At 41.3% G+C, this 17,374-nt stretch overlaps 2 protein-coding genes across 2 annotated transcripts; both read left to right on the plus strand.

Annotated features, from left to right (window-relative positions):
- Window positions 1–421: 421 nt before the first annotated feature.
- tex30 (testis expressed 30) lies at window positions 422–3,991 on the plus strand (the record flags this gene model as incomplete). Its single annotated transcript, XM_084161603.1, has 5 exons — window positions 422–447; window positions 537–789; window positions 963–1,014; window positions 3,212–3,426; window positions 3,691–3,991. The coding sequence occupies 5 exons, from the start codon at window positions 422–424 to the stop codon at window positions 3,847–3,849; spliced, it is 705 nt and encodes a 234-aa protein (XP_084017729.1). The 3' UTR covers window positions 3,850–3,991.
- Window positions 3,992–4,163: 172 nt separating this feature from the next.
- rmp64 (ribonuclease MRP subunit p64) lies at window positions 4,164–16,950 on the plus strand. The gene is made up of 9 exons (XM_084161402.1): window positions 4,164–4,267; window positions 4,547–4,701; window positions 13,815–13,903; window positions 14,123–14,251; window positions 14,710–14,787; window positions 15,120–15,472; window positions 15,682–15,743; window positions 15,877–16,106; window positions 16,255–16,950. The coding sequence occupies exons 1-9, from the start codon at window positions 4,171–4,173 to the stop codon at window positions 16,637–16,639; spliced, it is 1,578 nt and encodes a 525-aa protein (XP_084017528.1). The 5' UTR covers window positions 4,164–4,170; the 3' UTR covers window positions 16,640–16,950.
- Window positions 16,951–17,374: the final 424 nt, after the last annotated feature.

A 17,374-nucleotide genomic window follows, 5' to 3' on the forward strand; every position in this document is an offset into this window, starting at 1 on the left:
TGGGCAAAGTGCCTTTGTTATATCAACTCTCTGGCAGTAGTCTACATCCTATGAGGCATATTTAAAGTAATAAAGCAAGACCTGACCTTGGAAATGTATTTGTCACTCCACACACACACTGGCTAGACCAGTGTGTGTAGTTGGGAGGGTTATTGCTCATAGCTCGAAGTCATGTCACTGTCGGCCAGGGAGCTAGGAAAAATTAATAATGAAATACATGTTGTGTACTAAAATCGTAGTATACATTAGCCTGTATACTGAGTTTCCAACCATTTTATGATAGTCAAATAATTTCTCCCAAATCATCTATTTTAGATTGTGTGGTACCATCGACTCCAGTACACTAGATGGCGTCTTATGAATAGTTTACAGTGAAGTTGAGAAGTCATGAGATTTAGAAGAAACTACGCGGGATAAACAAATGGCAGCATGGAAACGATTCAAGAGGTAAAATGTTTGTTGACAATTGATACGAGTCATACAGTTGATATAAGTATCGGATAGGTTACCTGGTCAAGTTTAAATGACTCACTAAGTCGAATTATTTTGCAGGACAGCATGACAATACCTTTTGGGGCAAAACATCTAGTTGCTGTGTTGAGTATCCCCGCCAATTCCAGTGATGTGCAGACTGCTGTCATCCTGACTCACGGGGCTGGTGGGGACATGAACTTCAAACATTTGGTTTCTCTTGCTCATGCACTCTCATCGAATGGCCTGCTATGTCTTCGCTTCACATGTAAAGGTTTAAACCTGGTTTACAGAGTGAAGGCTTACCATGCCGTTTGGGTAAGAATAATTTTTGAAATCCAGATTTGTGCATGTTTCTTTCTATAGACATTGTGAAGAAAGAATAGCGAGTCATAAAAAGCCTTGTCTTTAGTTGGCTATGAAAATCTAATCTAGTTTCTTCACTGAATGCAAGTGTGCCATTAATGGAAATATCCTGTTTTATTTTGCAGGAATACTTGAAAAATCTTGAGAAATTCACAATAAGAAACATATTTCTTGGTGGTAAGCAATCAAAACTATTTTATAACCTCAATTAAATCTCATAATTGGCCTTATGTATTTCCCAGTGATAATGAGCCATGCTAGGGGTTTATGCTTACATAACAAATACAATTGCATAATTATGAAAGATCCTTGCTCAATGTTTATCTGCACATACAGTGCATTCGGAAAGTATTCAGACCCTTTTTTCCACATTTTGTTACATTAGTCTTATTCTAAAATTTATTAAATTATTATTTTTCCTCATCAATCTACATACAATACCCCATAATAACAAAGTGAAAACAGTTTTTTAGAATCCTTTGCAAATGTATTACAAACAAAAAAACAGAAACCTTATTTACTTAAGTATTCAGACCCTTTGCTATGAGATTTGAAATTGAGCTCAAGTGCATCCTGTTTCCATTGATCATCCTTGAGATGTTTCTACAGCTTGATTGGAGTCCACCTGTGATACATTCAATTGATTGGACATGATTTGGAAAGGCACACACCTGTCTATATAAGGTCCCACAGTTGACAGTGCATATCAGATCAAAAACCAAGCCATGAGGTCGAAGGAATTGTCCGTAGAGCTCCAAGACAGGATTGTGTTGAGGCACAGATCTGGAGAAGGTTAGCAAAAATGTCTGCAGTATTGAAGGTCCCCAAGAGCACAGTGGCCTCCATCATTCTTAAATGGAGGAAGTTTGGAACCACCAAGACTCTTCCAAGAGCTGGCCGTCCGGCCAAACTGAGCAATCGGGGGAGAAGGGCCTTGGTCAGGAAGGTGACCAAGATCCCGATGGTCACTCTGACAGAGCTCCAGAGTTCCTCTGTGGAGATGGGAGAACCTTCCAGAAGGACAACCATCTTTGCAGCACTCCACCAATCAGGCTTTTATGGTAGTGTGTCCAGACGGAAGCCACTCCTCAGTAAAATGCACATGACAGCCCTCTTGGAGTTTGCCAAAAGGCACCTAAAGACTCTCGGACCATGAGAAACAAGATTCTCTGGTCTGATGAAACCAAGATTGAACTCTTTGGCCTGAATGCCAAGCGTCACGTCTGGAGGAAACCTGGCACCATCACTACGGTGAAGCATGGTGGTGGCAGCATCGTGCTGTGGGGATGTTTTTCAGTGGCAGGAACTGGGAGACTAGTCAGGATCAAGGGAAAGATTAACTTAGCAAAGTACAGGGAGAAACTTGATGAAAACCTGCTCCAGAGCACTCATGACCTCAGAATGGGGCGAAGGTTCACCTTCCAACAGGACAACAACCCTAAGCACACTGCCAAGACAACGCAGGAGTGGCTTCAGGACAAGTCTCTGAATGTCATTGAGTGGCCCAGCCAGAGCCCAGACTTGAACCCGATTGAACATCTCTGGAGAGACCTGAAAATAGCTGTGCAGCGACGCTCCCCATCCAACCTGACAGACCTTGAGAGGATCTGCAGAGAAGAATGGGAGAAACTCACCAAATACAGGTGTGCCAAGCTTGTAGCGTCATACCCAAGAAGACTTGAGGCTGTAATCGCTGACAAAGGTGCTTCAACAAAGTACTGAGTAAAGGGTCTGAATACTTTTTGCTGAAATCTCTATAAAACGGTCTTTGCTTTGTCATAATGGGGTATTGTGTGTAGATTGATGAGGAAAAAAATAACAATTTAATCAATTTTAGAATAAGGCTGTAACGTAACAAAATGTGGAAAAAATGGTCAAGGGGTCTGAAAACTTTCCAAATGCACTGTAGCTCTCTACTGTATCTCCAACCCCTTGCCCAGACAGTGGCCCTCCTCACCAGGGTCCTCATTAGCTTCTATACCAATGATTTATATATACACTAGATGTCTCTCAATGGCCAATAAATAGCATCTGCAATCCAGGGTATATATTCATAATTGTTCTATACCCACAGTCATAAATCACACCTATTTTTAAAATGTATCTTATTAAAATTTGATTTTAAACCTAACCTTAACCACACTGCTAACCTTAAATACTTTTTTTTTTGTTGCCAATTTTGACTTTGTGGCTGTGGAATCTGACTTTGTGGCTATAGAAGCTAGTGGAAACCCCTCACCAGGGAAATATTCTGAGTATTGGTGGTTACTGGGGCCATTAGTATTGAGCAGTGTTAATTGATCCATAAACTAGTTATTCTTAAGCAATCACTTCCAAGACAGATATAATACTCACTGTGTACCCTCCACTTCAGGCCGTTCTATGGGGTCTCGTGCTGCCTCTTCCCTGGCCAGGCAGCTCAGTGGTGGCTCAGAGGATGCAGTGCAGGGACTGGTCTGTCTGTCCTTTCCCCTACACCCTCCAGGACTGACACACACCCATCGCCAGCGGAGTGAGGACCTCAGGGGGCTGCCCAAGGAGGTGCCTGTGCTGTTTCTGTCTGGTACTGCAGACAACATGTGTGAGAAGGTGAGAATGGTGATGGGTGTCTGGACAATGCATTCACAGAAACCATTCAAGTTTGCACATGCACATCTCCATTTTTTTTATTATGCATGTGCTTTACTTCAAACTGATTACGTCTCTTCCTTATAATGAAACCATTAAAGTTTGCACATTCATCTCTCTTTTTTGATTGTGTATGTTATTTTATTATTTCAAACTGATGGGCTGGAAGAAACATTATTTCTGGTCCCAATTTTGTTTTGCACTGATAATTCTTCCTGTGTCCAGATCCTTCTGGATGATGTGTTAAAGGAGATGAAGTCTCCAGTGACTGTTCACTGGATTGAAGGAGGCAGCCATGGGCTTACAGTGAAGGGAAGGGCTGAGGAGTCTGTGATGGATGAAGTCAACGCGCATGTCATATCATGGATTTTGGAACATACTTGAAGCTACCTGACTCTTGCTATGCTCAACTTTTTTTTTTTTTAGCTCCACACATTCTGTATAATTTTGTCATTCAGTTTGATGAATTCATGTGTTTATGTTGGTGTGGTTATGATGTGGATTAAATCTATACTTTTATAATACCAGAGATAGTATTTGTTTTATTTTGGGTAAGGTATTGGCAATGAATAATACAGCCTGCTGGTTGCTTCTCTGAAACAGAGCTGTGTGCCGAGCTGCAACTGTACCTTTAAAGCCTGGTGATGACGTTTCTATTTCCTTGATTCTAATTGGCTAGCTTTAACTTCCTTGGTTTGCGTTGAAATGGAAGCGAGCATGGCTGAAGAACCGTGGAATAAAGTAAACATTCCCTTTCCAAGTGCGGTTTCAACTGTCCATATACCATTCGGTCTCTCAACAGGTATGTAGTTTATCAAATTTCTGCATAAACTTTTTGGCGCGTCCTTTTGCTGTGTAATAAGAGCCACATTAGCTAACGGAAACTAGCCCTGCTGCAGACTACATCAAGCTACGGTACACACGTGGGGAGTGTTCTGACTTATGCCAGAGAAAATTGCTCTTGGTCTTGCTCTGTAAAAGTTAGGCTAACTAGATAAAAACTATTTACATCACAAATGTGCGGTGTTTGTTTACTGCTTTTTCATGCGTGTGTGTACTGTGCATTGTATCCTTGTAATAGGTACATATGTAAAACGTGTCCTGGAGGAAAATGAGAAAGTGCTCAAGTTGCTTGGCAGTCGAGTCCTGCAGACTGAGATCCGTGTCCTGTACGAGCTTCTCTATGTTCTCAATAACAGTCTCCGGCAACACAAGCCTTTCAGGATTCTCAAACAGGTGAGTATCAAGAAAAAGGCCTACATTACCTGACCATTTATTATTGTTATTTTTACCAACCTAGTAACTAAGTTATAGCCTATTATGAAATAACTTTACAAAATATTGTATTTTCAGACCATTATTACTAGGCTACTGTTCCAGCTGATAGGCCTTATTAGTTATGTAATGTTAAGCGTAGCACAGAGAATGTTCAATGAGATCAGATTTGGAATAGACAAGTTTGCGGCGTGCACATTGTTGGATTACTTCAGGGAGAAAAAATATATTTAATATAATAATGGAGCATTTTCTAAATTCAATCAAACCCCCTGCAACCAGACGTGGACGTTTAGAAGATTTGTGTTGACTTCCAAGTTGGGAATTGAGTATCACCAATTAAAAAGTAACTTTCATGATTTAAAAAATATAATCATCATCGAAAAGCATATGTTTTAGGCTTAGTTATAGTGAAACAAGTCAAATCTGGTCTTATAACAGTTCGTTGCAAAAGTGATATTTTGGTATTTTAGTAGTAAATCTAGCTCTTTTTGAGCCTATTGGTTCAATTCTACCATTGAAGTCGTGATGTAGAGGCCTTTATGTCATCTCAAAGGAGCGGTTCGGTATGAAATACACTCCCTTCTAGATGTGCTGGGTGGTACCACCTCAAGGCTTACTATAAAAGCAGGTGACGGTGTGCCTTATTTGACAATGGTCTTGACTAGACTACTGATATTACACACAATTCAAAAGGTAGTAAGGCATTTCCGCATTTGACCAAATTCAATGTTTTTGCTTACTGTTTCATACACATCTATATTGCTTTTACGAAAGAAAGAAAACATGTAGGCAATGAGGATTATACGTTTTATATTCGTAGCTATATCCATTGTAACAAGAAGTAGATGTCAACCTGTTGTATTTTGTCCTCAACTGTTATGACTGATTGGTGGCGCAGTCTGCTAAAACTGTTGGCTCATAGTTCAATGGTTGTGAGTTCTAATACCACATCGGGCATATAAATCCTTTATTTACAATATTCATCCTGTGTCCACACACTTCTAATTCTGAAAAGTGAAAGCATAGGCCTACCTGTGAGAGGGCTTGCCCCTGGTAGTAGTTGCTACCAGCTCTCACGTCAGAATTAGACGTTAAACATCCATGTTTCTCAAACGTCAAATTTCGAAGTCTTTTAAGGTTAAGTTTAGGCATTAACTACAAATTCTCAAGGTTAGGCATTAACTGCAAATGGTTAAGGTAAGGGTTAAGGTTTGAGATATGCTTAAAAAAAAAGAATATCAAAGCAACGTTCTGTCGCTGGATTCGAACTTGCAACCTTTGGAATTGGAGGCAGGTGCTTACACCCATCCCGTCCACAAAACCCTAGCAAAACTGAAAGCTCACTGTTGCCCGTAGTGGCTGGTTTCCACGTCATCTCCTGACGTCCTCAGACATGGATGGACATCGAATACTGACATTACCCAAGAGTTAATTTGACCATTGGAAAAAGAGCTACTGCTTAAATGCTACAAAGTGACATGGATTGAATTGAGCCCCTAATCTTAATTTTCGAGGCAATTATTGCACTTTTCTCCCCAACACAATACTGCAATAAATGTGAATCCACATTTCAAAGATTATTTTGGCAGCGCATGGGGGATTCAAACTTACACCGCAAGTGGCAATAGATGTCAGGAATTCGGCGCCTTACCACTGTGAGCTAACTGTCCAGAGCTGTACTTGTTCGTGATGCACAGAATATTATCAGAGCATGCCCAAAGATGTTCATAACTAATCCAATGGGAACAAATGTTTCCAATGCAAACAAATTAGTAATAATGGGCAGAACAAGCAAGGAGGGGGGCAGAGCCAAGAACGAGCTAGCGAGATCCTATTTGCTCATTCTAGCATGTATTTGCATATTTCTGTTAGGGAACGCCTACTTTGGGAAGTGCGTGTGTGCAAAAACTCAATTCGCCCTTGCACTCCTTCTAAACAACACCATTTTTGGAAGCTTTGGCAAAGGGTAAAGTCTACAAAACTTAGTCCACTCTGTTCGTAACATATTTTAGTTTTGGGAACAGAGAACTGTATTGAGATCAAATGTTTCATCGATGTGAACATTTGCAGAATGTCGGACAAAATCCATCTCGTTCCATCTTCTCCCATTGCCGGCCACTGAGCTTCCGCTCACCACCATATTTGGTAGTGAGTGGAAACGCCAAGCGGATGCTTCACATTTATACATCCGGTGGAATACAGTATCTGTCTCATTGTTCTATTTGTGGTGTGCCAGTGGACTTCTGGTACGTATACTTTAGTGAGAAAGTGTTGGGATCAGGTACAACGATGTTTACCCACCCCTAAAATGAATATTTATGAGCAATTCCCCCCACCCACAACTTCTCATCTGAATGCATATTTTTTTACAATTTGAAAGGGTTGGGCAAAGGTTGAAATTGGGGTTGAGAGTAGGGCTGTTGCGGTGACTGTATTACCGCCACACTGGCATTCACAAGTCATGACCCCAGTAAAATTCCATGTGACTGTTGAGTCACGGTAATCTTCTCTTATGCACTCTGGACATGCTTTGATAGTACCCAACTTGCTAATGACTATCAGGTCGCTAGTGGCCTGGTACTCAGGGCTCTATTGTCCCTCTAACCACTCTGACATCAATGCAAATGAAATCAAAAATCACATCAAACCCTTATCATCAAAACCGTATCCTGCTTTTAAAACTCACCTCACTATGATGATCAATTTGAAGAAGGAAGTTCAACAGCAGGTTGAAACCGAGTGTAAACCATGGTCATTGTGGATGTTGTTTCAAAGCCTAACACATCGAAATGGACAGCGCATTCGAAGGTGATGACTAATTCAAAACACCCATACACATATTAGAGCTTACGCATGCGCATAGGCTTATGAGCCAAAGCCCCCCCCCCAAAAAAACTGAATAGAAATAGCCTACTACATATTACGCATGGCAGAAAAACATCAAACAAAACTGATTTAAGATGTCTTTGGTACATAATTGGTCTATCTTATATTCCAAAATTAAACAAATTAGAGTAATCGCCTTTGAGTGTGGACTATATTATTATGCATACTGGATGGACTGGTTACCTTATGCTACGCTCCAAAATGTCTATCCATGAGTCTGGGAAAGAACGTATAGCCGTAGGCGATGCTGTTGGTTCATTGATTGTGCAGGGCGGCTTACAGGTAGCTTACGATTATAGTGAATGTCTATTTGATTTTGAATAGCCTAGTAATAGTGATTTATTTTCATAATTAATTGGTTGGCACATTACCTTTAGCTATACAGAATATCTCACCACCATGCTTTCCATCTCCTCCTCTCTCTTCTTTATTCATTTCTCAAGCGTGCAGTGTCTCGAGCGTGCAGACGGGCTGTTACTATCGATGTTCCCGAACTCATTTCACTTGGTTTCACAAATGTAAGCAATGGATAACTGTAGGAACAGGGTTGGAGAGCCCATGGCATACAGTGTTTTTACATGTAGTTTTTTCCTCTGTTCCTGCCCATTTGATAATGGGCCATTCTAAATCTGAGAATAATCTGATGGGTGAAAATATGATCACTTGAGAGAACAGCTGTGCAGCCTGAGGCAAGGACAGAGTGCAAGCTTTTTTTGTGACTTTCTCAAATCATCAATAACCTATAGTTGCATCATGCAGCCCATACAGTGGGGAAAAAAAGTATTTAGTCAGCCACCAATTGTGCAAGTTCTCCCACTTAAAAAGATGAGAGCCCTGTAATTTATCATAGGTACACGTCAACTATGACAGACAAATTGAAGGGAAAAAATCCAGAAAATCACATTGTAGGATTTTTAATGAATTTATTTGCAAATTATGGTAGAAAATAAGTATTTGGTCACCTACAAACAAGCAAGATTTCTGGCTCTCACAGACCTGTAACTTCTTCTTTAAGAGGCTCCTCTGTCCTCCACTCGTTACCTGTATTAATGGCACCTGTTTGAACTTATCAGTATAAAAGACACCTGTCCACAACCTCAAACAGTCACACTCCAAACTCCACTATGGCCAAGACCAAAGAGCTGTCAAAGGACACCAGAAACTAAATTGTAGACCTGCACCAGGCTGGGAAGACTGAATCTGCAATAGGTAAGCAGCTTGGTTTGAAGAAATCAACTGTGGGAGCAATTATTAGGAAATGGAAGACATACAAGACCACTGATAATCTCCCTCGATCTGGGGCTCCACGCAAGATCTCACCCTGTGGGGTCAAAATGATCACAAGATCGGTGAGCAAAAATCCCAGAACCATACGGGGGGACCTAGTGAATGACCTGCAGAGAGCTGGGACCAAAGTAACAAAGCCTACCATCAGTAACACACTACGCCGCCAGGGACTCAAATCCTGCAGTGCCAGACGTGTCCCCCTGCTTAAGCCAGTACATGTCCAGGCCCGTCTGAAGTTTGCTAGAGTGCATTTGGATGATCCAGAAGAGGATTGGGAGAATGTCATATGGTCAGATGAAACCAAAATAGAACTTTTTGGTAAAAACTCAACTCGTCGTGTTTGGAGGACAAAGAATGCTGAGTTGCATCCAAAGAACGCCATACCTACTGTGAAGCATGGGGGTGGAAACATCATGCTTTGGGGCTGTTTTTCTGCAAAGGGACCAGGACGACTGATCCGTGTAAAGGAAAGAATGAATGGGGCCATGTATCGTGAGATTTTGAGTGAAAACCTCCTTCCATCAGCAAGGGCATTGAAGATGAAACGTGGCTGGGTCTTTCAGCATGACAATGATCCCAAACACACCGCCCGGGCAACGAAGGAGTGGCTTCGTAAGAAGCATTTCAAGGTCCTGGAGTGGCCTAGCCAGTCTCCAGATCTCAACCCCATAGAAAATCTTGGGAGGGAGTTGAAAGTCCGTGTTGCCCAGCGACAGCCCCAAAACATCACTGCTCTAGAGGAGATCTGCATGGAGGAATGGGCCAAAATACCAGCAACAGTGTGTGAAAACCTTGTGAAGACTTACAGAAAACGTTTGACCTGTGTCATTGCCAACAAAGGGTATATAACAAAGTATTGAGAAACTTTTGTTATTGACCAAATACTTATTTTCCACCATAATTTGCAAATAAATTCATAAAAAATCCTACAATGTGATTGTCTGGATTTATTTTTCTAATTTTGTCTGTCATAGTTGGCGTGTACCTATGATGAAAATTACAGGCCTCTATCTTTTTAAGTGGGAGAACTTGCACAATTGGTGGCTGACTAAATACTTTTTTCCCCCACTGTATGTTTTGATTTCTAAGACTTTCTAAGGTTTGTATCATTCACAACTAAAGCTGCCAAAACTAACTCTAGCGTATAGGACCTGTTTCAAATTATCACTTTTATGCTCAACAAAGCCACTTCATATTCAGACTCGCTCCAGAATGGGAAAAATATCCTTTCTATTTTATTCAACTAAGTTCAATTATATTCCTCTTACTATAAAATCATATACTGAACAATAATATATACCCAACATGTAAAGTGTTTCATGAGCTGAAATAAAAGATCCCAGAATTTTTCCATACGCACAAAAAGTTTGTTTACATTCCTGTTAGTGAACGTTTCTCCTTTGCGAAGATAATCCATCCACCTGACAGGTGTGGCATATCAAGAAGCTGATTAAACAGCATGATCGTTACACAGGGGCACTTTGTGCTGGGGACAATAAAAGGCCACTCTAAAATGTGCAGTTTTGTCACACAACACAATTGGCATGCTGACTGCAGGAATGTCCACCAGAGCTGTTGCCAGAGAATTTATTGTTAATTTCTCTACCATAACCTGCCTCCAACGTCGTTTTAGAGAATTTGGCAGTACGTCAAACCGGCCTGAAAACTGCAGACCACGTGTAACCACACCAGGCCAGGACCTCCACATCCGGCTTCTTCTCCTGCGGGATCGTCTGTAATTTCTGTCCGTAATAAAGCCCTTTTGTGGCTCCCCAGTGGGTGGGCCTATGTCTTCCCAGGCCCACCCTTGGCTGCGCTCCTGCCCAGTCATGTGAAATCCATAGATGAGGGCCTAATTAATTTATTTCAATTGACTGATTTCCTTTATATGAACTGTAACTCAATAAAATCGTTGAAATTGTTGCATGTTGCGTTAAAATTTTTTGTTCAGTATAAAATAATGGCACAGGACTTATAATCATATCTTGTCAGCTAAATGAACAAGCCTATAGCCTATGCCATACAGCATAGCCATATAACATACAGTAGGCCAACTCATATTCTGTTCTTCAGAAATACATTTTCTTCATATCATGTTTCTTTAGGCATTAACTCCAAATAATGGATTTATTGTGATGGTGTATATTCAATTTATTTATTCCACTTTTTTAAAATGTAGATGTTCCAAAGGCACCCATCAGCGGTGTGGAGGCCGGGGGATGATAAATGTGTTTATGTTAATTAATGGTAAATTACCGTGAGACCGGCATGACAATAACCGGCTGACAATTTTGTGACTGCCACAGCCCTAGTTGAGAGTTACCCTTTAAAGGTTGTTTGAAAATGCTCTGTGCTACACTTACATTACCTACCTAATGACACCTATCAGCAGCTGGAACAGTAATAATGGTCTGACTAGGCAATATTGTTAATAGCTAATTAGGATACAGTTTAGAAAAGATCCACGTTGGAAGAATCAAGATCACCAGTGTGCTGGGTGTTTTTCTCTTTTTCAGGCTACAGTGAGATGAGACCAATTGTTATTGATTGATGTAGAGCAGGGGTGTCAATGTTTTTTTTATATTATGTTTTTGTGTGTAGGAAAACAAACTCAATATACTTTAAAATGACTAAAACTAAATCGGAACTGTGCAGAAATGATAATTGACCTACATTAATACAGTTTCTTGACTGTGTCCAGCTTGCTAATAATCACTGAAATGAAAGGTAGACATTTAGGGAGCATCGGAAATTCCCAAAAAAGATGGACTGAATTTTGACGGCAAGGAAATGTAACAGATTTTCAGTTAGGCCCTCCGGCCTCTAGGCAGGGCTGCCAGGTTAATCTGAACTATAGAAGTGATTGATTGTGTATGGGTAAGACATGTTTTTTTCAGAAAACATTATTGTGAAATTGTGTTAATACAAGTCACATAGCTCTAAAATAATGTTATTTTCAACTACAGTATAAAAATAGCTTTTTGTCAATTCATGTGTGGCTGCAGCCTGATGTCCCAGTCATCCATCCCTCTGGAGCAAGATGGAAAGGAAAGAGAGAGGGGAGATCCATCATCAAGAGTTTTTTATTCTACTATTAATCAATCACTACTATTCTAATTTGTTAGTCAGTAATGGAGTTAATCGGTTCATCTCTGCGTGACACTCTCTCCTCTGACTTCAACTTCCTGGCCAACGTTAGCTAGCTAGCTAGCTTGCTACATACAGGGCTTGAGACTAACTTTTTTAATCACCGTCCCGAAGTGTAATTTAATCCGTCCCATACATTTTAAATATCTATATTTAAATATATAATTAATGTTTGACAATAATTTATGATAATTAACGTCTAAAGGCTTGACATACTCGAGGCTGTTCGTTCAGATCAAATGGTCATGAGCGGAGGAAAGGCCAGTGCCCACATTTTATAGACACAATCCTAGTCATATTAGCAACCCTTGCTAGTTGTTGCATCTTTCTAAATTTCTAAAGGATATTTTGATCTCTGTCACAAGAAACCGCTCGCATGTGCCTTGCGCTTTTTAGAACGCTCTTCCCTCTTAATTGCGTTTTGGAGCGTTCGCGCGTAGTCTACTGCCGTGTGCGTATTGCTGCGCATATAATGTGAAGAAATAATAGTTTATCAACATTTTAAGCTAAACGTTCAGATCCTTTGCATTAGCCTCATTGTGTCCCAGAACTGGCCCAGAGTCTGTTTGAACCATCACGATCATATTTTTTTATCGTTGACGGGATGCCCTTTAATTTTGAGCCCTGGCTACATACCCAGAGAGACGGTACATCTTTCGATCCTCTCTCCCTCTCTCTGAAACTGTTGGATGATTATTTCTCAGTTTCTCTCTCTCGGTGTGATGGGTCTAGTATGCTAATGATTGGTAGGACTGGGGAAGGTCAGAATACAATGAAATAGTAGGCAAACAAGAATTATGTAGCTAGCTAGTGCTAGTTAATTTGTTTGTTGTTCTCACATCACTTGTCATGACTGCCTGCTGCAGCGCTCTCTCAACACCAGTGACTGTGCTCAACACACACACACCTCTGGCCCTCCCCCTCCCTCCCTCCCTCCCTCCCCACCACTCACTCACTCACTCACTCACTCACTCACTCAGCAACAGACTGCCTGATAGTCAGCAGGAGCAGGTCACAGTGAGATGTATATGTGTGTGTGTAGATACAGTGCCTTCGGAAAGTATTCAGACCCCTTGACTTTTTCCACATTTTGTTAGGTTACAGCCTTATTCTAAAATTTATTAAATCGTTTTTTCCCCTCGTTTGATCGGGTTCAAGTCCGGGCTCTGGCTGGGCAACTCAAGGACATTGAGACTTGTCCCGAAGCCACTCCTGCGTTGTCTTGGCTGTCTGCTTAGGGTCGTTGTCTTGTTGGAAGGTGAACCTTCACCCCATTCTGAGGTCATGAGTGCTCTGGAGCAGGATTTCATTAAGGATCTCTCTGTACTTTGCTCTGTTAATCTTTTCCTCGATCCTGACTAGTTTCCCAGTCCATGCCACTGAAAAACAATCAATTTCCAGTCTCATAGCAAAGGGTCTGAATACTTATGTAAATAAGGTATTTTTAATTTTATTTTTATATACACTACCAGTCAAAAGTTTGGACACATCTACTCATTCAAGGGTTTTTCTTTATTTTTACATTTCTTTACATTGTAGAATAATAGTGAAGACATCAAACTATGAAATAACACATATGGAATCATGTAGCAACCAAAAAAGTGTTAAACAAATCAAAATATATTTTATGTTTGAGATTCTTCAAATAGCCACCCTTTGCCTTGATGACAGCTTTGCACACTTGAGGGAAAAATGAGTTTGACACCCCTGATGTAGAGGGTTATTGACTGAGTTTTGAAAAAACCCTGCAGGTTGAGCAATGCATAAACCGGTTGAAGGAAATGAAGCTGGATGCTGCTCTTCTGGACCTGAAGCAGCTATGTCCAAAGAAAATGCAAAGGTACTAACTAGCTAGAAAGTCTCTGCATTTAGCTATTAGCAAATGGTTCTGTGCCAATGCCCTTGGTGGCGTACTTAGCTGCATCTAATCACGCTGACACAGCACACTAGCATCAAGATCCATGTAACTTGTTTTTGGGTCTATGTGTATTTGATAGTCTACGGTGTATTGGCTAACTGTAATCTTGATGTGTGTATATATGTGTGCTTGTGTTTGCAGGCAGCTGGCTACGGAGACAGGTCAGTGTGATGTCCCCAGTCAGCCCATGCTGGAATGGCTTTGTCTCAAGGTGTTGGGAGCTGCCAGGCTGATGACGTGTCTGCTCAATCACTGCACCAGAGCCTTCATGTATCCTCTTTCTCTCTCCTCTGGGAGACTTCAGCAGCTGTATCTGTCTCCTTGCTTTTTTACCTCTCTTTTTTGCTTAACAGTGTCCTTCAGTTTTTTGAAAGGCGCTCTAAATCCAATGTATTATTATTATTATTATTACTATATAAATGACTGTTGCTGTCGTTCCAGGTCATATTTTTTGCAGTTGCATATTGTAAGGTCTCACAACGCCTGGAGAAGTGTTTTAACTTGTCAGGAACCACATTAATACCTACTCAGCCATCAACATGTCTTAAGGCATCCTGTGATGACTTAAGACCAATATAAATGAAGACGTCTCGAGACAAAAGTGATGACTGGGTATGTACGACATGACAATCTTCTGTAATGTGCAGCATGACTGCAAAAAAAGACAACCTGGAACGCAAATTATACATGAACATGATGTGCATGATTGCCTTGACAAATCTCTCCAGACTAGCGAGGCAGCACCTCCAATCGAAGGAATTCATTCTGTTGAACGTGGTGTTCACCAGCATGCTTAGTCGACTGTGGTGAGTCCCGTGGCTCTTTCAGGGTCATGTCTGAAGTACTGCTTTTGAATAATATGGAACATGGTTCTTCTACCACAGACTTCCTAACTTTAAACCCCTCCACAATTAAAGCATCTATCTTGATTTAATCCCACAGCCCCCCCCCTCAAACTTGTCCCTTCTTACTAGCTCTGACTTTGCTGATAACTACTTTATTGAGGAAAAAGTTTACTTACTAGGACTGTGATATGTGGTTGTCTCATCTAGCTATCTTAAGACGAATGCACCAACTGTAAGTCGCTCTGGATAAGAGTGTCTGCTAAATGACTAAAATGTATCTATCTGCTCCTCAGGGTGTTTTTCCGGGGCATCCTGGGTAGCCTGGCCCCTCTCTACCAGCACCTCCTGGAGCTCCTGAAGGAGGTATCCCAGGCTCAGGCTATGGCCTTCCTCATAGACTTCACCCTGCCAGCAGGGATAGCTGAGTTCCTTGGGCCCTCCGACTCTTCCTTGCTGAAGATGCAGCATTCCCGGGCCCCTAGGGGCCTCGGAGAGAAAGGCGCCTCCAAGTCCTCTGTGCTCAATAGACTGTTCAGAGAGGAGGGAGAGGAGGGTAGGAAGCAGGCTCTGGGTGGTCCCTCCAATAGGAAGAGCAGCAAACTGGATCTGGGAACTGCAGTCTTACTCCAGAGGACTGGTGATACAGGTTAGTGTCATCTGCCTCTGCATTGCTTGCTTTTTGGGGTTTCAGGCTGGGTATTTGTAAAGCACTTTGTAACAGCTGCTGATGTAAAAAGGACTTTATAAAATAAATTTGATAGATTGATCTATTTTTTTGCTCTCCTGGTATAGCCTATGTTCTGTTGTCTACATTTGAACATATAATATAACAGCCATATAATTCCCTTATTACAGGTGCCGTCTCTGGATTTGATATGAAGGCCTTGCTGAAACGAACCCATGGCGGTATCCCAGAGGTATGTGTGGTTGTTTTTATGTCAGAATATTATACGGATTACACATTAAAATCCACTACTTTTAATTTTAGTTTGTTATTTGATGATGAGTGTTGTTATTTATACTAGATTGTTATTTGAACTCTTTGTGCAGGTGTCAATAGAAGAAGAGCAGCCTTCATCACTGGATGCTGCTGTGATTGGTCAGAAGAGGAAGTTTCTGAAGCAACTGAAAACAGCCACCACTTTCAACAACATGGCTGCCCACCTGGAGGAAGTGATGCAATGGTGTGAATGCAGGAAGCTACGTCAGGAGAAGGGGCGCCTGACGTTCCTGCACCTGAAGTGCCAGAGGATGAAACACCTGGAATCAGAGGGCTGCAGGTACAGGGACTCTATTGTACCGGGGCTTTTAATAATATAATCTATTGCAACTATCACAATGGGAAATATTTTTCACACCTTGTCCAAACTAAAACTTCCAGTCACATTAATTGATGGGAACCTATGTGTTTGTTCTTGGTCTCCCCAGTGTACAAGGGAAACTGAAGAGCTACAAACGAGAGGTTTGCTGGGCCCTGTCACTCAGAGGGGCAGTACCCAGGACCTGTCAGTCGCTAAAGACGCTGTGGAGGAGGGCTCACCCTAGAATTCGCTTTCAGCCATTCAGGACTCTATTTGAACCAATCAGGACTGCAGTCTGTGTCAACAGAAAACAGTCACTAAGACACAAGAGAAGAAGGAGGAGGAGTACTTTACCAGACTCACCGGGGGGTGTGGCCACGATGACTGACGACCAGTCCCTGAGCAATGAGCATAGCAACCAAAGTAGAGACCCTCCTGACACTCCAGCTCAGAAACCCTTGGGTGTGAACGAGACTGACATTGATGACATTTTTGCCTTCATAGGTTTCTAAGACTCCAAAACCCTGGCCTATGGGTTAAAAGGGGTTCTCAGCTTTCATGATTTAAACAAATAAATCCACACAAGGTTTTCTTGGTTGCATGTGTTTCATCTCTGACATCAAGTTACAATTTTTCAGTGGTGTTTGCTAGACATACATTAGTCGCTTGCCTTAAGTTTTTCTTAAAGTAGCCTATTATTAAAAGGTTTTAGAAACATGGTATTAAGCCTATGCAAACCCCCTTAGTCTGTGTGCAGTATTCACTTTTCTATCAAATTATATTTGGCATTTACAGGAAAACTGCTAATAAAGTGCTAACAAATAAATGTTTACTTTTCTTTAAAAAGATATTATCAGAGAGGTGTGGGGGGCTGCTGCCTTATTCGACATCATCGGCACCCAGGGAGCAATTGTTGGGGGTGAACTGCCTTGCTCAACGGTAGAACGGAAGATTTTTCCACCTTGTCGGCTCAGAGATTTGAACCAGCGTCCTTTCGGTTACTGGCCCAACGCTCTTAACTGCTAGGCTATCTGCCGCCTCAATTAGCAACTAAACTTCTGTACAAACCTCTTGATTTACAGTGAGGGAAAAAAGTATTTGATCCCCTGCTGATTTTGTACATTTGCCCACTGACAAAGACATGATCAGTCTATAATTTTAATGGTAGGTTTATTTGAACAGTGAGAGACAGAATAACAACAACAAAATCCAGAAAAACACATGTCAAGAATGTTATAAATTGATTT

This window comes from Coregonus lavaretus, assembly GCF_964263955.1.
Source record: "Coregonus lavaretus genome assembly, chromosome: 5".
In the NCBI taxonomy this organism is placed as follows: domain Eukaryota; kingdom Metazoa; phylum Chordata; class Actinopteri; order Salmoniformes; family Salmonidae; genus Coregonus; species Coregonus lavaretus.

Excerpts from the sequence above, each read along its gene's own strand:
- rmp64 (XM_084161402.1), top strand. The coding sequence starts at position 4,171 with ATGGAAGCGAGCATGGCTGAAGAACCGTGGAATAAAGTAAACATTCCC. Across the intron at positions 13,904-14,122 it reads TGTCCAAAGAAAATGCAAAG|GCAGCTGGCTACGGAGACAG; the intron begins GTACTAACTAGC and ends TTGTGTTTGCAG. Across the intron at positions 14,252-14,709 it reads CACTGCACCAGAGCCTTCAT|ACTAGCGAGGCAGCACCTCC; the intron begins GTATCCTCTTTC and ends AAATCTCTCCAG.